We start from the raw sequence: 18,021 nt of genomic DNA on the forward strand, positions 1-18,021 counted from the left end.
GTGGCGGAGGAGGACGACAGGAAAGGCTCTTCGTCTAAAATTTCAGTTGACTGAGTGAAGAGAGAAGAAAGATGGTAATTAATTTTTCTTTTTTTTTTCTTTTCTGTTTATAATCGGGCAAAATGGACTAGGTGTGGTGGGTTGAGTAGAGTAATCTTTTATTTTTGGTTGGATTGGACTTTATATTTAGGCATTAGTAGATGTTTTTTTAAATTTTAGCATAAATGGGACACTTACTCAAAAGTGTCCCAAACATGTGTCCCTATAACCTAATTCTGTTGTAGTGATCGTTTATCTTTACAAGTTAATTAGTGTACGTCATACAATTATCACAATTATAAATTTATTAAAGTAATTAATTAACTTAAATTCTCAAATCAATGTACTGTTAACTAATTCAAATTAAACAAATTGAAAGGTTGGAAAGTAAAATCAAAATTTTGAAAGTTTGAGTAGTTAATTCAAAATAGTCCATAGCTCAGATATTCTGCACATTTTTACCAAAAATATAAGGAAAAACTTTCAGATACCACCCATGTGGTTTCACTCTTCTTACTTTAGTATCACGTGGTTTAAAATGCATTATTTTAGTATCATGTGGTTTCGTTTTTCTCTTTCTGTTATCCCCTCTGTTAATTTTTTAGTTAAGTCAATGGCAAAATTAAAACCACAGAGTACTTAAAGTAAAAATTCGGTAAATCATAGAATACAAAAATGAATATTAGATAAACCATAGGTAGGGTATTTGAAGTTTTTGGTATATAATTTAATAGAGAGTTAATAGAGGTGCTGACAGAAAGAAAGAAATAAAATCACATGGTACAAAAATAACCACAAAGAAGTAAATGAGAAAGTGTGAAACTATAGAGTTGGTATTTAAAGTTTACCAATATATATATATATATATAGAGAGAGAGAGAGAGAGAGAGAGAGAGAGAGAGAGAGAGTGGCTGGGATACTATTGATAGCATCAAGGGCTCGGTGCTATCGAGTTTTCCACCATTAGATTTAATCCTTCGATTACTTTTACCCGTTAGATTATGTTATTCAACCAACCACTCACTCAACCCTAGAGGACCCATATCATCCTAACCGCACATTTTTCAATCCAAAGACTAAAAAACTAATAGCATCAATAGTTTTGTGCAATTGATAGTATCCCAGTCTAGTTATATATATATATATATAACTTAGGCAAAATTCTACTCCAATTGCTGAACATAAGGGCAAATCAGTAATTTTCAATTCTAAAAAAATAGCTGTTATATTTAAATATTCAGTTTCCCTGAAGCCACCAAACCTAACTACTATACTACTCCCGTAAAGTTTCGGTTGAGAAAAAAAAAGCCCACACTCTTGAAAAGGAAACAAAGCGAAAGGTCCCGCCTATTTATACAAGAAGCTGCAATTTTTCCTCTCTTCGCTTAACCCCCCCACACCACCCCCAACAACAACAACAACAACAACAACAACAAAAAGAAAAGCAAATGGAAGAAGCTCCTGCTTCTGCTTCTGCTTCTGCTTCTGCTTCTTCTTCTGCTTCTGCTGCTGCTGCTGCTGCTGCTGCTGCTTATTCCAATCTCTTCTACATGAACTCTTCGGGCATGGACGTGTCGTATCGGCCGCTGCCGTCGCTGTACCTGGCGTTTCTGGCGATATGGGCGGTGTCGGGTTTCTCTTGGACCTTCAATACGTGGAGGAGTCGCCATTTCCAGGTTCTCTTTTTTGGCTTTGCTTCTTTACACCATTGTTCTTCGGTTTTGTACTTAGTTTGTGTTGAATTTTCTAAAAGTGTTTTTTGGCTACGTAATGAGACTGATACGATAGGAAATGATTTTGGAATAGTCTTAACGATGCTGCTCACAAGCGCATAGTGGAAATTAAGTGGATTATATACTCTGCTCACAAGCGCATAGTGGAAATTAAAGTGGATTATATACTATTATTGGTAAAATAGGTCCAACGTTTTGCCTCGTGGTGGAGGCCCAAGTAATAGTCGGGCCTGTAAGCACTTTGCATGTAGACATTTTAAGCGTGACGGAGTGCGCACCTTCCTTTAGGCCGACTTTTTGAAATTATTGGTTAGCGCTTACGATCCACAGGTAGTATCAGAGCCAGTTGATACAGGTTAGATTCTCACACGAGTCATATGTTGAAAAGGAGATTGTTAGCTGAAATAGATCCAATGTCCTGCCCGGTGGTGGAGGCCAGGTTGGGACGAGTCACAGTCGGGCTCATAAGCGCTGTGTATCTATACACTTTAAGTGTGATAGGAGCGTCTTTTCCTTCAATTGATCTTTTGGAATTATTGGTCAGCATTTACGATCCACACATACCACGTGCATGAACTGAGGAGGCCAAGGACTAGCTCTAAGACCATTTTATTGAAACAATTAATTTAGAAATAGTTTTAGCTAATTTGAAATAGAAATGTATTTGGAAGTATTAAGAACCTGAAGATGCCTTTTTGTATTATTATTATATTTTTCCAAAGACAGAGATTCTTTGAAAAGATTAGGTTTTGGCTTGTTAGCTTCTCTACTGTTAATTCCATTCCAGAAGCATTTGTAGCTCTACAATAATTTTTCTTTTGCATCTCAATTTTGGTTTTTAATACAAAATATTTTTCGAATGTAATTAATGGATACAAAATATCTGTGTTTTTTTTTTTCTTATGACTTACGCGATTAATGCATTGAAGCAGGCGAATAATCTGCAGTGGATACTCTCTGTAGTTCCATTAATTAAAGCTCTGCAACTGGCACTTTCATTTTCATTTTGGTGAGCACCTACTGAATCTTCTATTTTCTGTAGATTGCTACTCTTTACTGGTTTTTCTGCTTTAAATTACCATCAGATTAAAGTCAATTTTATGTGTCCAATTAACTGAATCATATAAATGGTGCTTGGATAGTAAGTAGATTTATGTAACGCCCCAATAGTAAGATAGGAAAGGGATTCTGACTCGAAATACATGAGGCCTCGCACCCTAGTAGTAATAACTAGGATTAAATATTTTGGGCTGGTGGTTTGAGCCCAACAAGTATTATTATTAGTGGGTCGAGTCACTACAATTGGTACCAGAGACGAATACCGGTCAGAAGTGTGAGAGCTAAGTGCTATACGGGGCAAACTGCTAAACCAACAGATTTGTTGGAAGGCACCTCTTGAACCCGTAGGAACCACCTCTAGAATCTCACATCGCCTGATAATTTTGATTTATATGTCTGTGATTTGGATTTAGAACTGACGTGGACGTCAGGGTCTAAACTGGGAGAGTCTGTAACATCCCAATAGTGCCATATCAGATGGGAAAGAAATTCTGATTTGGAATGTACAAGGCAACGCATCCTAGTAATAATAACCGGACTTAAACATTTCGGGCCGGTGGTTTGGACCCGACGAGTTAGTATTGCTAACGAGTTGGGTCGTTACATTTAAGTGTTGCCATCTCGTTGATTCATTTCACCATGGTAGTCTGTTCGATGTAAAACTGTGAAAAATAGTTTTCTTGGGAAAAGCAGTATTCAATTGCAACAAGTAATCTATCGCAGATAGCGAACTGTTGCTGCTTATATTTATCTTACATTTCCAATGATTTTTACTATACCATTATGTGGTGTTCTGCGTCAGATTCAATTTTAATCAGATGAGTTTAACTTAAGTCCACCGCAAATCTAGGAAATCGAGTTGAATTTCGCAAGTTTGAATATGTAATATTTCCGAATGACCCTTCACAATAAAGGATGAGAAGATTACTATGTACCTAACATATCAAGATATTATACTAAACATGTTGAATTAACCAATTCAGACTGATCAGCAAGTTGAATTTGAATTGTAATTTTCATTAGGCACTTTTTGCAGTTCCTGAAAATGATTCAAAGTTATGTTCTTATGAAGGCTTCTCTCTAGAAATGCTCACTGCATGCGTGTTTTACGCAGGTACTCCTGTATAAATCTTCAGCTGTGCTCTTTGTGGATGTCGTTTGGCGTGTACATAACAGGAATACTGTTTCAGACAGCTTGTTTCGTCTCGTTCATGCTGATCTCGCATGGTTACTGCATCATGTGCGAGCGGCTATCAATACGTGAGCGACGAACAACCGCCACTTTGGGATGTTTCCTCTACTTGTCTCTTATCGGCTATAAGGCCGCTGTGCCTTACTTCACAGTAAGTTTTCTGTCTCCTTGTACTCATTTTTTTACTCTTCTAAACATGAAAAATAATGACGAATCGCGTCATCAGTCACAAACTTGTGCATCTTACAAAATACCTCGACCAAAATGGATGGAGATGCCAAGTAAATCAAAGCTGACAAGTTGCCGTCATCGCAGTTAGTTAATGATTACGAGAATGGTTTTTGCTGTATGATTTGTTTTCATGGATTCTGATGTGCTTTTCGTAGGTCTTTCTTCTGCTGAACTATTCGGTCTCGTTTTATGTCATCTTCCGCCGAATCTCCCACAACCTTTTGGTTCTACGAGAACAGTTGAACTTCATAGAGGACGAAGAGATGCACACGATGCACCATGCGTTGAATACGAAGTATACCATGTTCAAGTATGTTTAATTTCCTTGCTTTGTCATGTATATCTTTATAGTTTTGTCAAATTAAGGAACATGTTTTGATCTGATGTTCCATTCTTATCTTCCATATCCAGGAGATTCCAAGGCACAATGCAGATTGTAGCAATAGCAGATATTCTGGTACGCGTTTACAACTTAACGTCGACGCTCGTTATTTTCATGTTTACGTAAGAAGGAAACTTCTAAGAAAGTATAGTAAACACGGTAATCTTCAGGTTTACATGAATGTCGACGAGACGCCAGATAACTACTGGTTTCGTTTGCTAGTACGCGAATGGGTGCAGTTCTGCATCTTTCTGTACATTGGGTAAGTTAAAACTTAAAAGCTGATTCTGCTTCAAAGTCCTTCAAGCTGTCATATTTTGATGAGCAGAGGAAATTCTGGCTCTTACTAGGGATTATACATTCTGTACTAGTTAGTTACCAAAGAAATTCGACAAACGGATTCATGCGCATCTAAAATTGGCTTGGAATTTGGTTTTTTACTTCTATTTGCAGGTGGACTTTCAGAACTCAGGAAGCAACACCTCATTTTTCTGTGATGCCTGCTTTGAGGTCCAGTTGGGATATGACAGTGCCCCCGATTTACAGCGTAGTATGTCATTTTTTTCTTTTTTCACTCTTAACTTTCAGCATAAGACAGATTACTTGTCTTAGAATTTCCAGATTTAAGTTAATTGGATTATTACACTTCATTTAGTGCTGCATTATTTAACCATTATTGAACAATCTGAAGCTATTTAGAAAAAGCAAGTAAACAAAAATAGTTATGATTTTGTGTATTTCTTCACTGAATTTTAATTGACAGTAATTTAATTCTTGCTTGAGGTATTAAAAATGAGTCTTAACAGTCAACATTACTTCATATGGCAGTACCATTTTAGTGTTAAGACTATTTGGCTCTTGGTTTACTAAAGTGAAAATCAAGCACTAGGATAGCCAGAATCATGTCGAAGATTACGTTAAAATTTCCTTGTGCCCACTACAATAGTAGTCTATCTGTAATCATGATTCTTCAAGATAACACAAACCACCTACTAGGTATCATAATCTAGAAAAGGTAACTTAAGAAGCCATATATGTTAACGTGTGGTTGTAGTAGACATTTTCCGACGCTCTCCATCTTATCTGAAATTCTAAGTTCCTACTTTCTAATTATCTAAAAGAAAAGCTCCAACAGACTGATTTGCATTGATCTCTTTACGCCTCTCGAGGATTCTTTAGGAATATCAATTTTGCATTAATTTTGAGTGGAAATGTTTGAAGCATCTATTTATTTCAGTTCTCTGCTATTCTATCTATTCTATATATGTTCTTTTCGCTCTATATACGATATAGCCAAGCATATGCAGGGATTTACGATCTTAAGTCTCGATGTTTGATTAACAATGTCAGGAGATGGATGCGAGCAACTTAAATGATCTGGTTTCTCAAGAATGGCATGTCGCGGTGGTAAGTGAAAATAAAGTAACTGTTTTTTGGCCTTGTTTTCTACTCTTTTGAACTTCATATTCTGTTTATCTGGAGTCCTTTTATCCCTCAATTGTGTGTTCACATTCTTCTCTGCAAGTATTGTACTAAATTCAACTTGTTCATCTGCAGCCAACTTCTTTTCCTTCATCGTGCCGTGGCAAATCAATGGAACAGTTGTTGGTGGTAGTTCAGAACCCTCGATCGACGAAAAGACCCAGAGAAGAAGCACTTGTCAGCAGGAAAACTGCTTCTGCTGCTGCTGCTGCTGTTGCTGCTGCCACCATAACTGTGAAATATCAGCATGCAGAGAATCAAGTATAGTTCTAAATTTTTTTTCTTTGTTTTTTTTTTTTTTTTTTTTTCTGGTTTTGCGGGACTAAACTGAGTTGCTTGCCACAGTAAGATGACACAGGAGATGAAACTGTCACTCAGAGCAAGTTTCAGTTTTCTCCATACAAAGAGTTCAATATAGAGTCCAACATGAATATGATATAATCTTATAAATCCAATGTAAAATGCACTTCTATCTTTATTGAGATAAATGTAAAATGCTATTTTTATCTTTATCGAGATATTTACATCTTATATGTCTACAATTCTTCATATACAAGATTTCAGACGTTCAAAATCTTTTAAATGTATTTTATTCTAAGACGTTCGCTACAGTATTATAACAAGTATTTCCTAACATGCAGTAAGTTAATACAAAGCTAATAGTACTTCTTCAAATAGGTTTATTAAGTGCATATTTGGTCTAGCTTCTGGCATAGTTCCTCTAATTTGAGATGCAGTAAAAATGTATTTGGAGAAGGAAAATAATTTTTAGTTTTCTTGCTATAAAGAAAAGCTGCAATGATCTGCTGGGGTCCAAAAAAATAGTAGTTTAGTTAAACTCCATGCTTTTGCAGCAGGCCAAAGCTTTATTATTATTATTATTTTACTATTTTCATTTTCTCTTTCTTTTTTGGGGTGGAATGAATTTAATGTGAAAGCCATTACTGATACTTTTTCGAATACCTCTATTCAAACATGTTGAGTTGAGAAACATCCTGCATGTGCTATCAAAATGAAATTTTCATTTCTAAATGAATTCATCAAAATTCATCTTAAAAGTAACTCCATTGAATCCTATCTACATTTGGGTCCAAACAGGATTAAAATGGAATCCCCTAAGATTGGAAATTTAGTTTCTTAATACTTTTAATAGTGTAGATCAAGTCTAACGGAGCCAATCGTCAATTTGGAAGCCGCATCATTGAAAACAACTTGGTAGCACAGAACACTCCGTGCTACCGATAGTATAGTAGCCTAGTTCTATATATATATATATATGATTGAAGTCGCATACATACTTTCTTCGCAATTGGTCCCAGATGATAACATAAATATTTATCACTGATCATGCACTAATTGTGAAATTGCCAATCATGTATATCAATTTTTTTTCCTGTTGATAACATTGAAGTGGAACAACAATATGTAAAACCTACACTTTTTTGCTAAATTTAATGATTGCTTCTTATTATGAAAGTCTACCGAAACGAACAATTAAAAGCAATATAATAACACAGCAGTTGGAGCATCGGAAGGTTACAAGGTTATTTGTTACTTGCTATGAGTATATATATAGAGTAGGGCTGCTGTGCTCTTAGGAGCACGGAGGCCTTCGTGCTCCTGAGCCGTTTTCGATGATAAAATTTTCGAATCGACGATCGGCTCCGTTAGACATGATCTAACGTATTTGAAGTTTCTAGAAAATAATTTTTGCGATTTTTCAATATCATTTACCTAGCAATCGAAAGGATTCAAAATCAATAATTTTTAACGGCTGAAAATAAAAATCCTATAAAAAGTGGTGATATAGCACTAAAATTTTCGATCAGAAATATTAATCTTGTTGTAGATAGTATAAAGAATTTTGTATTAAAATTTCATCTGATTTGAATACTTCTACACCGTTAAACTTGAAAACGGCAGATATCAACCATTAAAAATTATTGATTTTGAATCCTTTCGATCACTAGGTAAATGATATCAAAAAATCGCAAAAATTGTTTTCTATAAACTTCAAACACCCTAGATCAAGTCTAACGGAGCCGATCGTCGATTCGAAAATTCCATCATCGAAAATGGCTCAAAAGCACGGAGGCCTCCGTGTCCGTGCTCCTGAAAGCACAGCAGCCCTGCTCTATATATATATATATATATATATATATATAGAGAGAGAGAGAGAGAGAGAGAGAGAGAGAGAGAGAGAGAGAGAGAGAGAGAGAGAGCACGCGCGCTTGACTGGACTACTATTATTGACGATCAGCACTGTTGAACATGATCTAGATCATTTAAACTATCTAAAAAATAAATTTTATAATTTTTTGACATCATTAACCGAACAATCAAAAGACTGTAATTTTAATGGCCGATATGATGCGTTTGTTCATTTAACGATATAGAAAAGTCCAAATCAACTATATTTTGTTAGAAAATTTGTTAAACTATTTAAAACAAGATCTAGACCGTAGAAGATCTTGAATATAAAAATTATTATTATCACTTTTTTAAAAGAAATTCATTTTCAGGCATTCATTTTTTGTTTAGTTGATGGACAAGAGAACAATATTAAAAAAGCTTGAAATTTGATTTTCAGATAGTTAAAATAATTTAGATCATATTTAAAAGTGTCGATCCTCAATTTGGAAGCTTTATCATTGAAAACAAATCGATAGTAAACCAAACCGCTTACTATCAATCCTCAATTTGGAAGCTTTATCATTGAAAACAAATCGGTGGTAAACCAAACAGCTTACTACCAATAGTATTCTAGCAAAACTCTATACATATATGCAATATAGTAAAAGAAAGGAAATAACAAGTCAGTCTACTGAGTAAAATGCTCATATATGGACTATGTAATTAAAGTTCTACTATATTTGACCCTTTTGTGGATTGTAGTTCCCACAACCAAGTGCACTAGAATCCGCACATCGTGGCGGTTGGCTTAGGATATGTTGGACGGTTGGATCTCCACTCCATGAAGGATGGGAGTTCTATGGACTCGACTTTGTGTTTCAATGCTTATGGCGCACTTTGCGCTCGGATACTTACAGCATACTATGTGCAGGGATGCTCACAGCATGTTTCGATGATTAGATCTCCACTCCGTAAAGGATGGGATTTATGTAGATTTCACATCGTCCAAGTGCAAAGTCGAGATCCTCTGCGCACTAGAACTTACCGACTATTTCTCATGCATTGTGCAAAAGTGGAATTTGCAATCCAAGTTTGCCCATCATTCCAAATCCATGCATTTCGGACTTTGGCAAGATTTCGAGTTTAATACACTAAGCTCGGCGCATTCAAACATGCGCTTAGTTGTTTTTACTTTTGCATATCAATGCAAATGTACAAACATGCTAATCATTCCAATAATGACCACCAAAACAATCTAATTACATTAAAACTTATAAAATTAGCAAACAATCCAACAATCATTGTGTAAATATTCTGGATCAACCAAGCATCACAACAAGAAATTTCTAAGGACATATTATCAACAAGTTGATTGTAGCAAAAAAGTCGCCAAGCTCATAAGCACCATTTTCTGGAAGATAAAACACGATTTAGAGGTTTCAGCAGAAAGCACTTCTCGTAGAATTGCCTAAAGTTTATGCAAAACATATCAGAAACTCCCAACAACTGAACAAAAGATGCATTACGAAAGAAACGGCAACAGTTTTAGATGCCACCAATAAGATTTTATTAGATAATCAAGTGTTCGGCAAGTATTTGTGCATCTTGGTACGGTGGGATACTAATGATGAGAAAAAGGCCCGCCAACCCTCACTTTCACATATTTTGAACAATCACCCAATATATGGTTAAGGCTGAATATGAGAATATAACACAGTACATGGGTGTCCAGATGGCTAAAGTTCTTGCATATCTGTCGAATAGACAGGCAAACAACTTGTTGAATGAACAAATAAACAAACAGAGGAGAAGAGAATCTGCAGCCATTAGCAAGTTAAAATAAGGAAAGTTAATATAAGATGTTAATAAGAAAGTTGTCTCCATGAGAAAGGAAAACATAAATTAGGATTATTGATACTTGAAATGTTAGAAGTGCCGAAATGATTAGCACAGAAGTGTTTGTAAAGAAAAACAATCTAAGGGCCTAGTTGCTGTAGTAAATGGTTATTCCATATGTTCTGAGAGTCATGCATTCCCATGAAGGGACATTTTTATTGTAAACGATGAGCATAAAACATCAAAAAATAACAAATCTACGAAATAGTATAGCTCCAAGTGCATGCAGGCGCATAAAAAATGGTACATAGCATTGCATGCAGTTTTTTCAAAAAAATTATACGAGAACGTTAACTATTTGAGATTGATTTTCTGAAATTTCTATAGAAAATAGAAAAGGGAAAGAAAAGAGCTAGCAGACAGATAAGGTTCATATCAATCTCGTTAATAGATTTTACTTCCAATTCAAGGCTAAAAGCTTTCTGACATTGTTAAAATTGCTCCCAGCATGGCAAGCAACTACCATTGACCAAGACTGTTATGTACCGTATCACCCCCAGCTTGGTTGCCTCAAAAACAAGGATTCAAATAAATGGAGTTCTAGTTTTTCCAAATTCATTGTATGGAATCACAAGTTAACCAGATTTTAATTGATTTGAGCAGATATCACGCTATACAATCAATTTCCATAATTAGTTGTCAGACTCGCTGACAATTTGCTACAAACGATACTTTACCAATAACCCCAATGTACTTGTCAAAACAGTTATAAAGCTAATATTATCTTTCTCAGTACACATAAGAACATATTAGGAAAAGAGGAGAAAAACACATTGCAATGATTTTCTTTTACCATTTCCCAAACAATTAAACAGAATGAATTCAAGTGAAAACAAATCCAATTTACTAAATGGAAAATTCATTTCTAAGTGAATTCATCTCAATTCATCATAACGGAACTCCATTCAATCCTAAATACGTTTCGTTCCAAACAGGATGAAAATGGAATCCCCTAAGAACAGAAGCTTAGACCAATAAAAAAAAAAAAATCCACTTCTTTTATATGTTAGTCCTTGAAAATTATAGGCAATTCATTTCATCTGGCTTGAATGAGAGGAAACTTCATAAGTTGACATAAGATTCTTGTTCAGATCCTACAAAGATCAAACTAGCTTGTCAATCAACTTTTTGGTACCTAATTACCCCTAAAATCTCGGAGCATAACCAACCCTAGTATGAATTCAACACAGCAACTTAACCAAATTAATCCCTGCTCTTTCACAACAATCGATCGAAAAAACAATTATCTCTGCTCCAGTCTGACAACAGAGCTAAAATCAGAAATATATTTGTCTGATTAAAGTCGCATATATTTTTTTCTGTAATTGGTCCCAGATAAAGTTTATCGATCATTGACGACACATTAATTCTGAAATAGCCTGCACTTCTTTGCCAAATTTAATGATTGATTCATTTTACAAAAAAAATGCAATAACATTCCCATTGTTTCACTGCCCAAAACTTCGAAGCTATCATTATAATAGTTAAGCAAAAGGAAATAACAAACAAGTTCCTAATTCGTATATGGAAGATAATACTACTCAAGCTGTAAATCACAAAAAGTCGGAAGGGCTAAAACCTGCAGAGTACAGCTACAAGAGTAGTCTTGGAGTAGTCTTGGGTGATCACAAGCGCGATAGCAATCGGTTGATTCACACCAATCAATCTTATGCTGCCGCCTTAATCCTTGTTCTCTTCACCTTGATATCCCCCGCCTTTTCCGTCTTGATTCTCTTCTTATTCTTCTTCTTCTTCAGCTCGCCAGCGGTGGCGAGTGCATCATCCAAGACCGGCTCATCCTTCCTCTTTGTACTCTTCTTGATTTTCTTCTTCTCCTTAGGCTTTCGCTCATCCGCACCCCTCTCATCACCTGCAATATCATAATTGGCCTCATCTGCATTCGCATTATCTTCTCCGTTGCTACGACTCGTGCCCTTCTTCTTCTTCTTCGTCCTCCTCTCCTTTCCAGTTTCCAACTCCAAAGAAGCACCCTTCTTCGCCCTCTTCCTCTTCTTCCCCTCGACCTCCTCCTCCTCCTCCTCCTCTTTATTAACAGCATCATCTTGCTCCTCCTTGTCGTCCATTCCCGACACGTCGATCTTCAAGCCCGGCTCGGGCACGACCTGGTAGATGGGCAGGGCGACGGAATCGACCGCCTTGACGTGGAGCGAGCGGACGTTGGCCCACTTCCTGGGCAGGCGGGCGGCGGCGGCGTCGGCGACGGCGAGGACGTTGTCGACGACGAGGTCGGGGTCCATGTAGAGGCGGCCGACCTTGACGGCGCAGCAGGTGCCGGAGCGGAGGTAGAGGAAGGTGGAGCGGAGGAGGCGGCGGAGCTGGAGGGGCCAGCCGGGGCGGGAGAGGTCGAGAGGGAGGGGGTTCTTCTTCTTGCGGAAGAAGGACTTGCCGAGGAGGCGGGGGAGGGGGAGCACGGGCGGTCTCGGCGACGAAGAGGTCGTGGGGAGGCGGCAGAAGGCGCCGGCCGGGCCTTCGAACGCTTGAAGTCGGAGCGGAGGCGCGGAGAGGGGATGGAAGGTCGGCGCCGGGGAGGCGAGAGGCGCGGGCGCCGGCCAGCGCGGCGCGGCGGCCTCCGGGTCGGTGGCGAAGAGGCGAGCAGACGGAGAAGGGGGAGAGGGGAGGGGGCAGGGGTCGAGGGCAGAAGACGGGGGTTGGGGGAGCGGCGGAGGAGAGGGGGTTGATGAGCTGGGGGCGCTGGGTGCCGGGAGAGGGCGGCAGGGCGCGGCGGTAGGGGTGAGGACGAGGCTAAGGAGGTCGTCCGACTCGGTCGCCCGAGCAGCTGCGGCGGACGCGGGCGGCGGAGCTGCGGCGTCGCAGTCCACTTCACGCAGCGCGCGACGGCGGCCTGCCCGCAGATCGGCCGGGACGCGGGGGGTGGACGACGGCAGTCGCTGGCGGCGCTGCAGCAACTCTCTCGACTGCGCGCGCGTTTGGAGGCGAAGGTTCTCAAAACCCTGCGAGAGTAGAAAATTACAGCTGGCTTTTTTGCTTTAGGCCCCTGGCCTCACAAATGTTTTTTTTCACAAAACGGCCCACAAAATTTATAATATATAACGATTAGGTCCTTATTTCGCCACACAAAGGTTAGGGATGCAAACGATTCCGTGTGCGGTAGAGGCTCCTGGCCCCAATCCGCCCGCACCGGGCAGTAATTGGAGAAAATAAACAGATTCGGCGGAAACGGCTAGGTAAATCTTTACGATCCGAGACGGATTCGGGGCAGGAAACGGGAAAATTTTTGACCCGCTCCGAATCCGCCCCGAATCCGTCCCGCCATGATCCGCCCCGAATCCGCTCCGAATCCGCCCCGAAAAGTATTTATATTTTTTAAAAATATTTCTAAAAAATAATGTATTTACAAAAAAGTTTAAAATACAAATAACTTAGTACTCTCATTTCTAATGTATTTGAAACTTTTGAATTTTATTTTGAATTATAATTAATATTTTTTATTTTTATAATTAATATTATTAAATTATATATATAATATTATTAAAAATTATTATTTTATATTTTACAAAATATTAATAATATTATAATTTTATAAAAAAATATTAGTTGGCGAGGCGGATTCGGAGCGCCAGCGGGAGGCGGGTTACGAGGCGGGGCGGATTATGGGATGCATTTTTTAACCCATCACGGATTCGGGGCAGGAGGCGGGGCGGGGCTCCCGCCCCCAGATCCGCCCCGTTTGCATCCCTAACAAAGGTCATGTAAGCGCTACGCGAGCGGCTGGCTGCAGCTGTGGAATAAGTCGAACATGATGAACCGTTTACCATGTTTTAAGTTAACGCCGATACTGTTTGAGGTCTTACGCAGGGTTACACAAGACTATCTGAGGCTGAGGTTTGACTTGCTAACAGTTCAAACACAGTTAAAAATGATTAAAAAGGTTGATGCAAGGATTAAAAATTTGGAAGCACCAACTTCTTTATACTTCCAAAAGCACCATAATCTGAATATATATACATATAGGCTACTATACTATTAATAGTACCAAGCATTTGGTGCTATTAAATTTTCGATCCTTGGATGAAGAGATATGTGGTTAGGATGATAATGGTCCCCGGTTAGAATGATAGTGGTCTGCTAGGGTTTCGTGGGTGGATGGTTGAATAGTATGATCTAACGGGTGAAAATAGTCAAAGATGTATATCTAAGAGCAAAAAACTCAATAGAAAGCAAGGCTCCTATAATATCTATAGTACCAAGCCTCCGATATTATAGTCTCGTTTTCGATTTTAGAGTGTTCAAATCAACAATCCATACCGTTAATATTGATCTGGGGTATTTGAAATTTTTATGCATAAAATTTATATTTTTTTGACATAATTAATTTTATAATCAAATAATTTTAAAATTGTCAATATGGCTATTATGGCGAGTTTGTAGATTAATAGTATAGAAGAATTTAAATTCATTTAAATTTTAATAGAAAGTACTAGATCAAGGTTGGCATCCTTGATCTTGAAATCAAAAGTTTTATCCTTAAATTTTAAAGATCGTTTAATTTTAATTGTAAGTAAACGATGTCAAAAAATACTAAAATTTTAGCACTAAAACTTGCTTCATATATCTTACATCATATTTAACAATGTAGATCGTTGATTTGAACATCTTAAGATCGAAAAAGAGAAGATAGTATAATAGTCTCATTCTATATAAATATATATATATATAGAGAGAGAGAGAGAGAGAGAGAGAAAGTCCAACTATGTTGCTTCTAAAAGCACGAAGTACTTGGTGCTTTTAACTTTTTCGCCATTTGATCTATTCCTTTGACTATTTTCACTCTTTAGATCATACTATTTAATAAATCACCCACTCAACCATACGGAATCACTATTATCCTAACCGTACATTCCTTAATTCAATGACCGAAAATCTACTAGCACTAATAACTTGATACTTTTAAAAGTATAGGATCTCAACTCTCTCTCGCTCTCTATACATATATATATATATATATAGGGTCCGGCTACTATACTATTATGAGTACGATCGCTCTCGTACTCATAAATCGTTTTCGATGATAGAGCTTCCGAATCGACGATCTATACCATTAAACGTTATTTACAGCATTTAAAACTTCTAGAAATCAAATTTTATAATTTTTTGACATCATTTATCTTACGATCAAGATGTCACAAATTTGACAATTTTTAACGGCCGGTATGGGATACTTGCTAGTTTAACGGTGTAAAAGAATCAGAATTGGTTGAATTTTTGATAGAAAATTCTATTCACTATCTAGATAAAGATCAATAACTCTGATCTTGAATTGAAGGATCCGATCATCCTTTTTTAGGATGTCATTCGATTTTGACCGTTCATTTTATGCCCGCTTGATGGACTTTATTATTTTCTAGAAGTTTCAAATACTCTAGATCATATTTAACGGAGTGGATCATCGATTCGGAAGCTCCATCATCGAAAACAACTGTATAGAATATTAGGCTCCCAATACCATAATAATTATATTAGCACGGCCTATATATAATATATATAGTTTAGCTAGAATATTATCGATAGCAACGGTCTCTTATTGCACCCTGTTTTTTCGATAAATGAGCCTCCAAATTGAATCGTCACCGTTGAACAAATCCTATATCACTTAAAGTGTTTAGAACTCAAATTTCAATACATTTCGATATTGTTCTCATATCATCAGGTGACACAAAATGAAGCGTTGAAAATGAATATTTCTTTAAAAAATGATGATAGAAGTCTGAAATCAAGATCAAGAGTATAGAACTTGTTTAATAGTTAAAGAATTTTCTAATAAATTCATTGATTTGGATATTTTTATGCCGTTAATGAGAAAACGCTCATATCGACCATTAAAATTATAAATTTCGAAACCATTGTGTCATTAGGCATAATGTTGAAAGATTTGAAATTTGATTTTAAACACTTCAAGTGGTTATAAATTATATTCAACGTGCGGATCGATCGATTTGGAGTGTCTATCAATCGAAAATAAATTGGGCTGGCAAGGAGCTCTGTTGCTATTGAATAAGTTGTCTTATCAACTCTCTGCTCTCTCTCTTCTCTCTCTCTCTCTCTCTCCGATTCTCTTCTCTCATTCTCTCTATATAATACTATATATTGTGTATATAATAATATATGTATATGTATTATATATTATATAATGATATATATATTATATGTATATATATATATATGTAATATTATATATATATATGTATATGTATATATATATGTATATATATATGTATATGTATATATATATGTATATATATATGTATATGTATATATATATATATGTATATATGTATATATATATATGTATATATGTATATATATATATATAGGGTAAATTGCATTGTTACCCTTCGAACTTTTGGCGGATTTTCACTTTACCCCTCGAACTCCTAAAATGAACATCTAACACCCTAAACTCTAATATTTCATTCATGTTACCCCTTCCGTCAGTTTTCCGTCAAGCTCCGTTAACTAAAAACTGACGGAAGGGGTAACACGAATGAAATATTAGAGTTTAGGGTATTAGATGTCCATTTTAGGAATTTGGGGGGTAAAGTGAAACTCACCAAAAGTTCAAGGGGTAAGAGTGCAATTTACCCTTTAGATTTAATATATTTTAATTCTTGACTATAAATTATTTTATTAAAATATATTATTTATGGATTAACTACTAATCCTCAGATTAGTGACCATACTTGATTTTGAATTTATGTATATATATATATTTTATTCTAATATAAATCATACCATAATTTATCCTATATTTTACTGTAATAAAGTAAAAGTGAAAAAAATAAATTAGAGTGGTTTAAAAAGAAGAAAAGAGCAACACTACCTAGCTACAATGCTCGAACACCCTACTCTCCTAGTGTATTCGCTAATGTGGTTGATTTACAATAAGTATCCTCACTCGAATATAGAGATTTTAATTCTCAGTTGGTTTTCTATATTACTTGTTTGTCCCTTCTATCTCTAGAAATATTGTTCTAGAATATGCACTTATTTTTGTACTTCTTTTTAACCACTTAGAAATTTTCAATATAAAAATATAAAATACTATTTTATAATTTAGAGAGTAAATTGTACTGTTATCCCTTGAACTTTTGGCGAGTTTTACTTTACCCCCCAAACTCCTAAAATGAACATCTCATACCCTAAACTCTAATATTTCATTCGTATTATCCCTTCCGTCAGTTTTCAGTTAACAGAGCTTGACGGAAAATTGACGGAATGGGTAACATGAATGAAATATTAGAGTTTAGAATATTAGATGTGCATTTTAGGAGTTCGGGGGGTAAAGTGAAACTCCGCCAAAAGTTCGAGGGGTAACAATACAATTTACCCTATATATATATGTATGTATAACTTGGCTGGAATGCTATCAATAGTACCAAGTTGTTGGTGCTATTAGATTTTTAGCCCTTGGATGAAGAAATGTACGGTTAGGATGATGTGAATCCTCTAGGGTTGAGTGAGTTGTTGATTGAATAATATAATCTAACGGGTGAAAATAGTCAAAGGGTTAAATCTAACAGCGAAAAACTCGGTAGCACCAAATATTTGGTGCTTTCGATAATATCCCAGCCGAACTATATATATATAAAGTCCGGCTACTATACTTTTATGAGTACGATCGCCCTCGTACTCATAAGTTGTTTTCAATGATAGAGTTTCCGAATTGACGATCCATACCGTTAAACATTATCTAGAGCATTTAAAACTTCTAGAAATCAAATTTCATAATTTTTCGACATCATTTACCCTACGATCAAAAGCTCACAAAATTGACAATTTTTAACGGCCGGTATGGGATACTTGCTAGTTTAACGGTGTAAAAGAATTGGAATAGG

The 18,021-nt window shown here is 36.6% G+C and overlaps 1 protein-coding gene and 1 pseudogene across 2 annotated transcripts; one reads left to right on the top strand and one right to left on the bottom strand.

Annotated features, from left to right (window-relative positions):
* LOC109722022 lies at nt 1,473–6,636 on the top strand. 2 transcript variants are annotated; one of them, XM_020249867.1, is made up of 9 exons: nt 1,473–1,715; nt 2,702–2,781; nt 3,946–4,174; nt 4,410–4,564; nt 4,666–4,711; nt 4,807–4,898; nt 5,090–5,186; nt 5,987–6,043; nt 6,194–6,636. In XM_020249867.1, the coding sequence occupies exons 1-9, from the start codon at nt 1,488–1,490 to the stop codon at nt 6,383–6,385; spliced, it is 1,176 nt and encodes a 391-aa protein (XP_020105456.1). In that variant the 5' UTR covers nt 1,473–1,487; the 3' UTR covers nt 6,386–6,636. The 2 variants fall into 2 exon arrangements, with proteins under 2 accessions (XP_020105456.1, XP_020105457.1); XM_020249868.1 differs by having other exon boundaries at nt 2,705–2,781.
* Nucleotides 11,511–13,878, bottom strand: LOC109722089 (annotated as a pseudogene).

Source organism: Ananas comosus, linkage group 16 (genome assembly GCF_001540865.1).
Source record: "Ananas comosus cultivar F153 linkage group 16, ASM154086v1, whole genome shotgun sequence".
NCBI lineage: Eukaryota > Viridiplantae > Streptophyta > Magnoliopsida > Poales > Bromeliaceae > Ananas > Ananas comosus.